Source organism: Lottia gigantea (assembly GCF_000327385.1).
Source record: "Lottia gigantea unplaced genomic scaffold LOTGIsca_4, whole genome shotgun sequence".
Taxonomy (NCBI): domain Eukaryota; kingdom Metazoa; phylum Mollusca; class Gastropoda; family Lottiidae; genus Lottia; species Lottia gigantea.
The window spans coordinates 5,445,685-5,459,881 of record NW_008709379.1 but is presented as its reverse complement, the minus strand read 5'-3'; the positions used below and the strand labels follow the sequence as shown (position 1 = coordinate 5,459,881).

Sequence of the window (14,197 nt, the reverse complement as noted above, 5' to 3'; positions counted from 1 at the left end):
CTTGATACAGTGAGTCTAAGAGAGAGGACCTGGTTCTTTCCTAAAAACAATATTATGATTAAATCAAAATAATAATAATAAAAATATTCTGGTGAAAAAGGACATGTAATTCATTTTTCTAACTTCATGACTAGATGATTTTTCCATGGCAGCCCCTGCAGCACTGACAGGAAGAAACATGACGCTAATGATTCATTAACCACTCCACAGTCAACATAATATAGTATTGTTACAATTTCGGAGTCTTAATATGAAAAGTCTTGACATTGAATCTTACTTACCCCCAACTTAGCAAACTGCTCAGCATGGTAACTGGCCATTTCAGCATTAATTAACTTAGTTAGCAGGAAATCACGAAACTCTGGACCTTTTTCAAATACTGCTGGATTGGGAAGATCGGGACCAAATTGTGGAACATCATTTCTTGCCGTAACAGACACCTAATGAAAGAGACATATTAAAAACTTTCATCCACCGTAACTACATTATCAAAAACATCCTTTATAATTAGTATGATCTGTATTAGAGTCTTTAGCTTGTATATATTATAGTTATAAAATACAACCTACCTTATATTTAGTATGATCTGTATTAGAGTCTATAGGCTGTATGACTATATTATATTATAGTTATAAAATACAACCTACCTTATATAGAGTATGATCTGTATTAGAGTCAATAGGTTGTATGACTATATTATATTATAATTATAAAATACAACCTACCTTATATAGAGTATGATCTGTATTAGAGTCTATAGGCTGTATGACTATATTATAGTTATAAAATACAACCTACCTTATATAGAGTATGATTTGTATTAGAGTCTATAGGCTGTATGACTATATTATATTATAGTTATAAAATACAACCTACCTTATATAGAGTATGATCTGTATTAGAGTCTATAGGCTGTATGACTATATTATATTATAGTTATAAAATACAACTTACCTTATATAGAGTATGATCTGTATTAGAGTCTATAGGCTGTATGACTATATTATAGTTATAAAATACAACCTACCTTATATAGAGTATGATCTGTATTAGAGTCTATAGGCTGTATGACTATATTAAATTATAGTTATAAAATACAACCTACCTTATATTTAGTATGATCTGTATTAGAGTCAATAGGTTGTATGACTATATAAGAATGAAGGAAATGAGATGCTATCATATCAGGAACAAATGGCGTATTTTCTTCTTGAAAAATAATGGCGACTATGTCGTTTCCAATATGTCTTTTACGTTGAAGCTATAAAGAGTAAATAACAACATGATTAGAAACATGCTATCATACCAACAACATTATACATTTATATTTTCTATAATTTATATGGTTAATCAAAATAGAATGCTAATATGTTAGCCAATTATAATTTCAATTATACTAGCTTTAGACTAAAGTTAAATACATTTAAAGAAGCATCTAATCCTACAGCATAGCAAAACATTTAAAATCATTCTATTTGTAAGTATTTTTCGTCATTTCAGTTTGACCTCATTCTTAACTAAAGTTTCTAACTCAAATATAAAGCTAGCTTGCCAGGCAAGGTAATATACGCCCACTGGCAGCTTTGATTTTCAATAAAAATATTAAGCAGTACAGTAACAATCACCAGTATGAAATATTCAACCTTCAGTCATACACTTCTTTTGAACTCTTTAGGCCGATACTGAATAATATTGAGTATGAGTTATTGCCCTTGTATTTCAAAACGTGTTCAATTTTTAGCTTGTGAAAACTCTAGAAGGCAAATATTCAACCTTCAGCGCGGCACTTAATTAAAAAATCAAATTTTAACAAAATCTGGCAAGGATCATGCCTTTCAGAGTTTAAGAGGTAAATTTTGAAAGCGGTTTCAAGAACAAGGGCAATAACTCATATGAAATATTTTTCGATTTTATTGATTTCCAATAGGGTTTATCCTTGGTAAATAATGCACTCACACCAAGTCTCGTCAAAATCCGTCAAGAATTGTACCTTCTAGAGTGTTTATGAGCTAAAAATTGAACTCGTTTTAAAGAACAAGGGCAATAACTCATACTAAATATTTTTCGATTTTTCTGATTTTCAATAGGGTTTATCCTTGAGTGATATATCTCATGCCAAGTTTCGTCAAAATACGTCAAGAATTGTGCCTTCTAGAGTGTTTATGAGCTATAAATTGAACGAGTTTTCAAGAACAAGGGCAATAACTCATACTAAATATTTTTAGATTCTTCAGATTTTCAATAGGCTTCATCCTTGGGAGATTACAAACACACACACCAAGTTTTATAAAAATCTGTTAAGCATTGTGTGTTGTAGAGTTTTTACAAGCAATTGTGGATGGACGGACGTGTTTAAAGGCAATATACGCCCCCCATTTCATGTGGGCGTATAAAAATCACCTGTTGTGGATCACCATCTGTATGGGGTAACATAGTAGAAACATGAAACATGACTTCACGATTCTGATAATGAGTATATAATGATTCTTCTCCTGTCTGACCATGTAGCGTATCTAAACCACCTCGAAAACTACATCAACATCAATTACAAATTAATATATTGATTTCATTAAATGCGGTTTTCCACATAAAAAACAAGTTGTATATAATCTTCAACCAGCTACATAGACTAGGTGGAAAAGATACATGCTTGGGTGTTGTGGTTTCAGGTCACTATATTTGTAAAAATTTGTAGAGGAAGTTACAAAGTTAGGTGACAGACCTTTTCTGAATCACAACTGACTAAAATATTTAATGAAGATCAAAATATGTCACCAGAAAAAAATTCAATTCAACCTTGAATTTGAAATATTACTATCATTCATTGGTCCATAGACTTACCCCTTAAAATACTGTAAAGAAACCTTTTCACCAATTAAATCTAGAAATTCTTCCATAGCAGGACTATGACTAACATTACCAAATAATTCTTCTTCTGTAGTCTATAGAAATACCAGAAACATATTTCAAATTCAATGATTTACTTGATGTTTGAAAGACAAGACAAAAATAGTCAAACAAAACATTAATAAAATAATACACATAATATATTCTATCTTGAAGGAACGGAATGACATTAGTTCAATAGTTTTTCTATGTTTATTACCAAAACTCACAGCCCATTTCTAAAGAAATGAACAGCGTACACGAATAGATAATTATTTCTAGAACTGATTGTGTATTTATACAATATATTCCTACCTGACCAAATTTCTGGTATATTATTCCAAATTTAAAAGTACTAGTTAACAGATGCTCATCATATAATACAATTAATTCAGAACCCTACAAATAAACATACAAAACACTTGAATAATACACAACATTTCTACATATAATATTCATAAAAACCAACAATATATGTCAGTTATTACAATCACATGAAGTACAATGAAAAGCTGGTTATCAGAGGGATGAAACTATACCCTACATATTCTAAGAGCAAGTTCCAAAACCAGATAATTCTCAAAATAAACACCTAATGAATCTATTAGATTTCTTGGCCCATTTGAAAGGAACAAAACAGGTCAATTCTTTTTCCCATACAAGTCTCAGCCATTTGGTTCAAATTGTGCTTGATCTGCTGATTTTGTAAATGCTAAATGATTTTATATATACCTTCATAGATAATACAGGATAGAATTTCTCTGTAGATATATCACTGAACACAGTCTTAAAAAACAAGCCATTATAAAGTTGAATGATATAACAAATAGTAAACACAAAACATTGAGAACCAGGGTTATCTAGTGGATGTTGGAATTCTATGGATTTCAATTGCTAGTTTTTGATCTACACAGTATACTAATTTTAAAGATTCTTTACTGTACGATTATTAAGTTGACCCATTGATTTGTGTCCTACATCATTGTTCATTTATGCTGTTCTGTCAATGAATTCTGGCAAATTTAACAAAATCAACAACCCTGCATCATTCACATCTGGATAACATCAGGCAAGAATAATCTACAAGTAAATGTATCAAAATTTCTTACCTTAGCTATTTTAGCTGGACTAGGAACTTCTATTTTGGAGGAAGGTAATATTTCATGATGAATAGTGAACCTTGTTCTGAAATAGTAAAATATTCTTTAACATAACTACAAAACAGTACTACTCTAACTACTTCATCTCATGTCAATAAATTATATGTTCTGTTTAATACAGGCTATCATTTAAAAAGAATTCTGACATATTCCATAGTGAGCTCTTGCAGTGATTTTGATAGGCTAGCAAAAACTATATAATGTCAAAGTTAAAGTGAATCTAAAGTAAAACAACTCAGGTCAGTTCCAGAATGAGTGATCTAGCCTGTAGAACAAGGCATAAAGAAGTATGTATACATGGGTACTCGAATCAGTCTGATCAATTTGTCATGAATTTGTTATTGCTTACATATAAATTTGGATTTTTAGAAAAATAGCAACCTGTATTTTGAGTTAGTGTCAGTGTTCAAACTTACCTCAATATAACTCTTATTGACTCTTGACTAGCTTCTGCTTTAATAGACATTACTATTGGACCCAGGTTTTCATCAACAGCATAGTAATTAAAGTGTTCCTACAGTATATCATGATATACAAATAGATATCATATAATAAGATACATTTTATCATTTAGACTAATATAAAAAAAAATTATGCAATTTTCTGCAATGAAAGGAAATTGTAACTTTATAATTGAATAAAAAAAATTTAAATCAAAACATAATATCAATATCCCCATCTTTTTTTAATTAATGGTAGGGAAAATTTTATTGATGTCTGAAGAGATTGATTTGCAGTAAACATAAGTAAGCTTATTGATATTCAGTATATGTATGATCTTTGATTATATAGTTTCATGTATGTAAAATGATCATTATAATTAAATATTATCAAAAATTGTGCTGCACATATCAGTAAATCATATAATATCTCATTCACAGTCATACAAATCATACTTGGGATGTTAAAGATAGCTTGCCAGGCAAGGTAATATACACCCACTGGCAGCTTTGATTTTGAATAAAAATATTTAGCAGTACAGTAACAATCACCATGTATGACATATTCAACCTTCAGTCATACACTTCTTTAGGGCGATACTGAATCATATTGATCAATTTTTAGCTCGTGATAACTCGAGAAGGCAAATATTCAATCTTCAGCACGGGACTGAATAATGCAACGAAGTTTTGTCAAAATCCAGTAAGAATCATGTCTTTTAGTGTTTAAGAGCTAAATTTGAAAGCGTTTTTCAGAACAAGGGCAATAACTCATACTAAATATTTTTTGATACTTCTGATTTTAAATAGGGTTCATCCTTGGGTGATTACGAACACTCACACCAAGTTTCGTCAAAATCCGTCAAGAATTGTGCCTTCTAGAGTGTTTACGAGCTAAAAATTGAACGCGTTTTCAAGAACAAGGGCAATAACTCATACTTAATATTTTTCGATTTTCTGATTTTCAATAGGGTTTATCCATGGTTGATAACAAACACTCATGCCAAGTTTCGTCAAAATCTACCAAGAAATGTGCCTAGAGTGTTTACGAGATAAAAATTGAACGCGTTTTCAAGAACAAGGGCAATAACTCATACTAAATATTTTTCGATTATTCTGATTTTCAATAGGGTTCATCCTTGGCTGATTATGAACACTCATGCCAAGTTTCGTTAAAATCCATCAAGAATTGTTCCTTCTAGAGTGTTTACGAGCTAAAAATTGAACGCGTTTTCAAGAACAAGGGCAATAACTTATACTAAATATTTTTCGATTCTTCTGATTTTCAATAGGGTCCATCCTTGGATGATTACAAACACTTATACCAATTTTTTTTAAAATCCGTCAAGAATTGTGTCTTGTAGAGTGTTTACGAGCAATTGTGGACGGACGGACATGGGTGATGGCAATATACGCCCCCCATTTCATGTGGGCGTATAAAAATTATACAAACTTGTTATAAAATATATCCTGTTTCTTAATGAAAGTAAATGATCACACATGTATTATGCTTTATTCCATGTTTACCTATGATCGTGTTCATTGTCATATCTCTTTAAAATGCTATACTCAGCTTACCTTTCCAAGGAAATATTTTCTATAACATATACTGGTTTCATCTGTTTCTATAGAGAATTGTCTGTGGTTACATTTACTATGGGTATTGTCTTCAATCCAATAGTTTAATCTATCAGGTACAACCACCATAGGATATGGTCCAGGTTTCTTTAATATCTACATCAATATGAGAGAATTGAAAAATTTTTTCTTTTAAGCCTTTATCTTCTTTTGTTTCTCTTTTGCTTAATCTTTACTTTTATCAAGAGGATAAACCAAAGTTATCAATTATGTGTTCCTTTACTTTTATCAGAATCTCATTTATGTGCAGAGAAGTACCTTTATGTCTACCTTCAAGCTTTAAACTATATCGTATTGCATTAAGCAGAGTCTTTCTCCGTAATTTCTCTTTAAACTATTAGTGTGCACTGATTAACATTGTCTAATTTAAAATATTTATAAAATAATGAAATAGCAGGATGAAATACAGAATATTAGAGTGAGAAATTTTAAAAATCATAGTTTGCTCGTAAAAATATTCTGTATTCCTTTAAGTTATTTATATAAAACTGTATATTTATCTATTACAAATGTATTTATAGTTGTGGTAAATACAGCTCTGGGTAAAATTAACCTTATAAATAACAATCAGATCTTTACGTAATTACATTAAATAAAGGAAAATAGCTTGTAATACAAGTAGAGCTGACAGCTGAACATCTGCCTTCATGATCAATAAGCTAGCCAATAACTAGCTATATGTGTTTTGTAAGAGAAAATTAGACCAAGAGATTTATACTTGCTAATAATTGGACAAAAGATCTCTGAACTATTGTTCAATTTAATATAAATTATTTACGCATTCATCAAAGAATGACACAGTGTAAACTCACTTCATGATGCACATACAAAAACAGATCTACAAAGAAGTTTTACAAAGTGCCAATTCATTTGATGTACAAATCAATGAGGTATCTAGTCAATACTGTTACCATTAGGTTACTAATTTCATGTTTAAATAAGAGTGAGATCAGACCATACTGAAAGGCTGTAAATACCCATAAAATGTTAGCTTCATGGAGTTTTTAACATTCTTCTTCTATTTTGCTTTTCAATTTTTCAGAAATGAAAAAGAATGGAGTTTTCATGAAATTTAGGCAAAGCCATGCAGTGGGCAATCTGAGGCTATCTCAGAGTCAACAAGTTTCACACTGTTCCATTGTAAAGTCACTTAACCCAAACAGTTTGGTAATTACCGATCTGCCCTTATACTTACTGTACATGCAAGTAATTTCAATTGAAAAATTTTTTTAACACTTTATGACAGCAAATGAGAAAAAAACAATAATCGAAGTTATTTTCCTGTCAAAGTGTTTTTTGATAATTAACTGAATATGTCAAGTTGTGAAATTTATTGATTTGTCAAGTTGAAACACTGCAGATTAAAATTGTGGTCAAATAAGTCAGTGCTATATATTAGATATATCAGTGTGTCTGTGTTTATCAAAGTAATTTAGTGCGTTTTATGATGCTAGAATGAGTAGAACGGTATAATTATTTAGGGTTACAATCAGGATATCCAGATTAACATATGAGTGCCTGTTTCGTGAACATCGCAATTATCTGATTAGTCAATCATTCAATCGATTTTGAGACTAAGTTCATCAACCAATCAAATTAATTCAATTCTTAAAAATTTGAGTTCATCCCTAATTAGCACAGAATTTCATGTTCTGAAATATATCATATTAAACCTATTCATTGTTTCTATAGAGATAAGAGCAAAAGAAGGCTTTTTGGTGGAATTTGTAAGAAATTTCATTATTAATTTACCACTCATGGTTAACTGGGTATCTGGGTAAATTATAGCACCTTATTTAATGTCCTCCAGTTTTCAATGGCACAATATTGGCCCAATCTTGTGAAGCTATCTATCAAATGTATCAATGTTTTGCACACTTCATCCACTAATTTTGTCACACAGAAAAACGCCAGCCTGTCTTTTCATTTGTCCTAAAGATATAATTCTCATAGAACAAAGTAATTAAAAGAGAATTTACTTCTATCCCATTGAATCATTCACTTCTGCACATGACATATTGCTTTTGTTAAATTCAGTAATGACTGAGTCAATCTTAACTTGTCTAATACAGAAAACAAGGCTTACATTTTGAATTAAACTGATTTCTTTTACAATTCTTTCTGGTTTAGGTTTAATCTGAAATATAATACATCATCATAGTTTAAATAGTATTCAAATGTAGTTTTTCAAACCATAATAACTAGTTAACTTTGTGAAATACTAATTTTGCAATAATAATGACAACTACAGTCTGACCATTTTCTTTTTAGAGTCAACTCCAAAATAGTACTGTGGACAATTTTAAATAAGTGTGGTTAACAGTTCTGGACTTATTATCTATCATATCATATCTACTAATCACCTCTGATGGTGACAACTTTACTTTTACATGATGTAGTTCAAATTTTATCAACTGATCATTGGATAAAATTAATAGTTGCCTTACAGCACTATGTCATCACTAATCGTTAAGAAGATGCGGATGCATTCCTGCAGGCAAAAAACATCTTTAGACAACTTGTCAATGACTATCACAAGGCTATTAAAGCCATTTGTCATAAGGAATTTTTTTTTGTATTTAAAGCATATAAATCATAAAACTTAAAAAAGGCCACCAGAAAAAAATTCAAAATAGTTGACTCTAAAATGAAATTGTATGTAAAGAACGTTTTCTGCCTGTACATCATGTGTAAGAGACCTTGACCTTCAATATTGTCTGTACAACATGACAAAAATATATTCACGTGAAAACTGTCTTTAAAAGACACTAATGCTTGTGAAAATACAACATCCAGACAATAAGATACATGTATATAAACAGAATTATCACACTTTCACTGTATATATTATAGCCATAAAACATATAATACACTTTTAATACCCATTAGATGTTTCAACATTACATAAAACAAAATATATAGCTTAGAATGTCTTTGATAATAGCCATTATAATAGAGGCTATATTATACATGCTTTATTTAAACTGTAGGTCTGCATTGATTTTCTCAGATGAAAGGTCGAAAAAACATGTAGTTTGAATATCATACTGTAAGCTCAAAGAAAATGCCAATTTTAGTATCAAATTTGGAAAAATCTCCCGACTTTTCACCCAATCTCCAGATTTTTCAAGGCAAATCTCCAGATTTTTTTTCCTGACCTGTACACATGTATGGTATCAATGACAGAATGAACACAAGACAACTTTTTCACAAAATATCCATTAATTGTATTTTCTAAAACTCACAAATCTGTTTTTCAATAATTTGACATGTCACTTGTACAGGCTGAAGGTTAATCTGAGGCAATTTTAGAATTTCATCTGAATTATGAATAATGACATAAAAATTTAGAATTGTGTCTGGCATTTTCTTAACATACAAAAATATAAAATAACATGCAAATCCCAAAAGCCAGTTAACATATAACATGTAAATCACAAATAAATATTTTTAACTTATTTCACACAAAATAAAACTTTACACACTCTAAATGCCACTGATAGGCGAAGAAACACCTGTATAGACTATGATATGAGACATCTTTTGATTTACTCTCATTTGTTTCAAATAACACAAATTTTTGACAAAATAAAAAGCAAAGCTTCTGAAAGATACATTCTGTAGAGAGCCCCTATTCCCTAGCCTACATCCTTGGTTAATATATCAGAGGCCAATGGTAAGAAACAACTATAACTGTTACATAAAAAAAAAAAATTTGAATTTGAATAGACCATCAAAACATCCTGATCTGAAGATTTATTACCACAACCATCATCATATGATTAGGTTGTATGATTTATATAGCAACATGCTACAGACTCTTTTAACATTAGTAAGATACAATACAGTGCATGCTGTTGATATAAAAGAAGCTGGACACAAGAGAAAAAAAAGACCTGTGATAGACTGTGTAGAGAAGGTAAAGAACATCTTTGATCATCCAGACGGGCGCTTTGGTATTTCAATAGCGCATCAAAGAAATCTTGATCCTACAATTCAAATTATTTTATTTAGTGAACTTGCAATATGCTATCTTTGATATTAGGATATAAAAACACTGCTTGATTTACACCCAATTCCATTTTCTTGTTAAATAACCAAAAGGTTTAAATATAAATAAGGAATCAAAGTGAGTTTTGTTCTTGGTTAGCTTATTGTCAGATTTTCTCTTAACAATAATTTAGCTCACAATATAAATTTAAAAAAAAATACTTGAATATAAGTAGACATTTTGTCATGACATGACAAAGCTCACAGAATCATGTTAAAAAATCCAAAAAACTTTCTCTTTGTATATTTGTACACAGAAGAATTTGAAAGATTTGTCCAGAATATTTTTACAGATAAACAGAAACTTGAAAAAAGTTTTCAATTTCCATAAATATGACATGAGAATTGAAACAATATAATTGTATTTCTTGATAATATAATAAAAATACATACTTTATGAATACAATGAATTGCAATATATTAAAAGTTTTAAAAATTTATTTTCTGGCGTTTTATTCTATAAAAGACAAGATTAAACTTGTAAAAACATATATCTTATCAAGACAATTATATATATTAAATTATAATGTATATTTAGAATGACTTAACCTTGATACAAATCGATTTAAATTTTGAAAAGTTGACCACATTTTCAAGACAAGCTTTACTGATGAGGGTTTTATGGTGGTCTCTAGTTGATGATTTTATCCCTTTAAAAATTTAGAATAGGGTTTATTGTTTCAGAACTCTGATATGAATTGAAGAACATTAAGTATAATTAGTTAGCAATAGCATATCATGTGCTACAATCTATGTTCTAAAAGGTTGAAAAAAGACATCAAGGCAAACAAGTGCTTTACTTGCAAGGTTAATAGCCCATGTTTCTTTTATCTTGATTTCTGTGGTATCTAACTTTAATTACATGTATTTGTGTATTGAATCAGACCCTGATTTGTAGAAATATATTGGTTTGACTATGAAATGTATGTCTTATTATCAGAAAAGTATAATTCATTTCAAAATCATAAATATGTTTGATTTCAAAAAGATAAACTTATGTAACTCTCACACTAAATCCTGCAATTGGCTTCTGAAATCAAATTCATACTGCCATCAACTGAACTAAAGAATTGCTCTATGTAATTTCACCTTCAATGAAACAGAATTTGTTTTGATCTGGAATGAAATTACTATGCAAGAGAGCATAACAAAAAAAAATGTGAAATACTGTTTCTCATTTGACAGTTAGAATTACATCTTGTTTCTATTGAAATGTTCAATTCCATTGCATGCTGTCTTTTCTTGTATTCAGCTATAAAATTATCTCAATCATTATTTCTCATGGACAAACTGGGTTTTTGTATACATTCTTGCGCTGTTTTCAGTTCTAATATTTATGATGTTATGAAATATATTAGTATAAAGCTATCAATGGCTATCAACATCAAACTCAAATTTGTTAGAAATGTAAAGATGTTCATATTTTTTTTTATATCCATTTTATGTCAATCATTGTCAGATTAATTTTAGGAATAAAATTGATATTAAAGTTGATGTTCAGGATAGTACAGACAGCAATTCATATATGGTGCTGAGAATTACTAATTATATGCTTTACCATACCTAATCAAGAGATGACTTCTTCAATGCATTCATGGTTTATCAAATCTCAGTAGATTTATTTTGATTCAATCTCAAATTTAAGGTCAGTAATAAACAGCATGAGAGAATGTTACTAGAGCCCTGGCTGGAAGTGACAGTCAAAATTGACATAGTGACATGCTGAATTGGATTATAATTCTGAAATTAATGGAAAGATGCAATTGTGCTCTATAAACTGATAAGCAAACATTTAGACCGCTGTATCCCTATCAAGCTATTAACATAATTATTGTAACAAAACCTCTTTAGCAACAAATCTATCATATTTTTTTCATATATTTAAATATTTTTCTTTATTTTACACTAGTCTGGTTGGAGTAATCATATAAATTGACTGTAGCTTGTCTAGTAGCTTGTCTAGTAGCTTGTCTAGTGTTTAATAATTTGGATAATAAAAGCTTTGTCACATACCTCAAATAAAGCACATCTCTGATCATCAATTCTTGTTCCTTGAAGTCTCTCTAACATCTCAAATAGATCAGCAGACTACAAGAAAAAGATCAATATTTTAAAGTAAAGCCTCCTGAAACCCTACAAGTTTTATATCTATTAAACAGTATTGGTACTGGTTTCCATGATATTTAATGAGATGAAAATCAAATCTACAGAAAAAGAAAAGCTAGTCTCATCATTGTTAATACACACATAGGTATCTGTTTTCAAATGAAATACTGTCAAGGCTTCATTTCTGTCAATTAAATCAATTCGTTAAATAACTATGTTTTAAACATTTGAGAAGTGTACAGAAATAAGTATTTATTGAAAGCCATAAGTGACTGACATTGAAAAAGTGTCACAAAATGGAGGCCTTGTGGTTATTTTTGTTAAAGATCCTTTGAAAAAGGTCAATGCTGTTGTCCTGACAAATTTCCCTAATTACACTCTGCATGGCATCCTTCATTAGCCAAATCTGCAGCTGAACAGTTGGATGCACAAATCCATTTCATTTCTGTCACATTTTGCTCTTGTAAGTCACAAAATAAAATTCTACAATCATCCTGTCTAATCTTGAACTAAGAAGATAATATTGATGTGCATGCTACAAAGTCATGTCATCTTTCCTATTTATCCAATGAAAATGTGATGAAGTGAAATAATGATTGTCATATTATTTGATGTATATTATCACATCAGATAGATTATTTCCTGTAGATTTTAACATTAATACTCTATACATTCCTAGCTTTATATGGCATGTATTGATTACTTTGACTTTAAGTATAAGATGGTTAATGGTCTGAAATGGATAGAATTTTATTATCTCATTTTTCTCAACATACAAGATGAGCATTGCCTTGAAGAGTGTTATTAGGGAAATCTGCTAGAACAGAGATAACCTAGTATTATCCCCAATACATGTAATTTTCATCCTGACTCCCTCCTAATCAGTCACCACAATTCCCTCCTAATCATTCACCCTGACTCCCTCCAAATAATTCACCTTGACTCACTCCTAATCATTCACCCTGACTGCCTCCTAAACACACTAACCTTGACTCCCTCCTAATCACATTAACCTTGACTCCCTCCTAATCACATTAACCTTGACTCCCTCCTAATCACATTCACCCTGACTCCCTCCTTATAATTCACCCTGACTCCCTCCTAATCACATTAACCTTGACTCCCTCCTAATCACATTAACCTTGACTCCCTCCTAATAATTCACCCTGACTCCCTCCTAATCACATTAACCTTGACTCCCTCCTAATCACATTCACCCTGACTCCCTCCTAATCACATTCACCCTGACTCCCTCCTAATAATTCACCCTGACTCCCTCCTAATAATTCACCCTGACTCCCTCCTAATCATTCACCCTGACTCCCCCCTAATCATTCACCCTGACTCCCTCCGTATCATTCATCTTGACTCCCTCCTTTTCACTTAAAGAAAAAACCAAGATCTAAAATCTCAACTTATGATTGAAGCACACATAAGAAATTTGAGAAGATTAAAATAGTGTATCTTGTTTATCAAAAGGCTACCAATTACAACTTTTGTAACTAAACCAATAAGCTTGAAAATGCATATACTCTTAGCTTTTAAAAACTCAAGCCTGAACTTTATCTATATATGCCTTAATTACTGCAAATTACTGTACCAAAAGTTTGAATTTCCTGCATGGTAAAAAAAAATCAGATTTCCTTTCAATCCAAATCTGATAGTTTGATCATGAATGTTCAACCCCATTAAGACAGAAAAACTTGTTCATATGTAAATTTATAATCTTCATTTGACAAAGTTGAAAGTAAAATTTCAAACTTATTCTTATTACATGTCTCAAATCAAAAGTAATCAAAGTGATGGACAAACCATGTTTAACAAACAGTGTCTACATAGACAAATGTTTTTTTACCCCAATGTAATTTCAAGCTTTAACCAGTTTTAAAAGATAGCTTGCCAGGCAAGGTAACATAC

The 14,197-nt window shown here is 30.4% G+C and overlaps 1 protein-coding gene across 1 annotated transcript; it reads right to left on the bottom strand.

Moving 5' to 3' along the window:
* Positions 1 to 245: 245 nt before the first annotated feature.
* Positions 246 to 6,220, bottom strand: LOTGIDRAFT_105226 (hypothetical protein; the record flags this gene model as incomplete). Its single annotated transcript, XM_009059883.1, has 9 exons — positions 246 to 440; positions 1,106 to 1,261; positions 2,401 to 2,530; positions 2,842 to 2,942; positions 3,202 to 3,285; positions 3,619 to 3,672; positions 3,996 to 4,071; positions 4,463 to 4,560; positions 6,065 to 6,220. Coding segments are annotated over 9 exons (1,050 nt in total), but the record flags the coding sequence as incomplete, so codon positions are not given.
* Between the last annotated feature and the right edge of the window lie 7,977 nt (positions 6,221 to 14,197).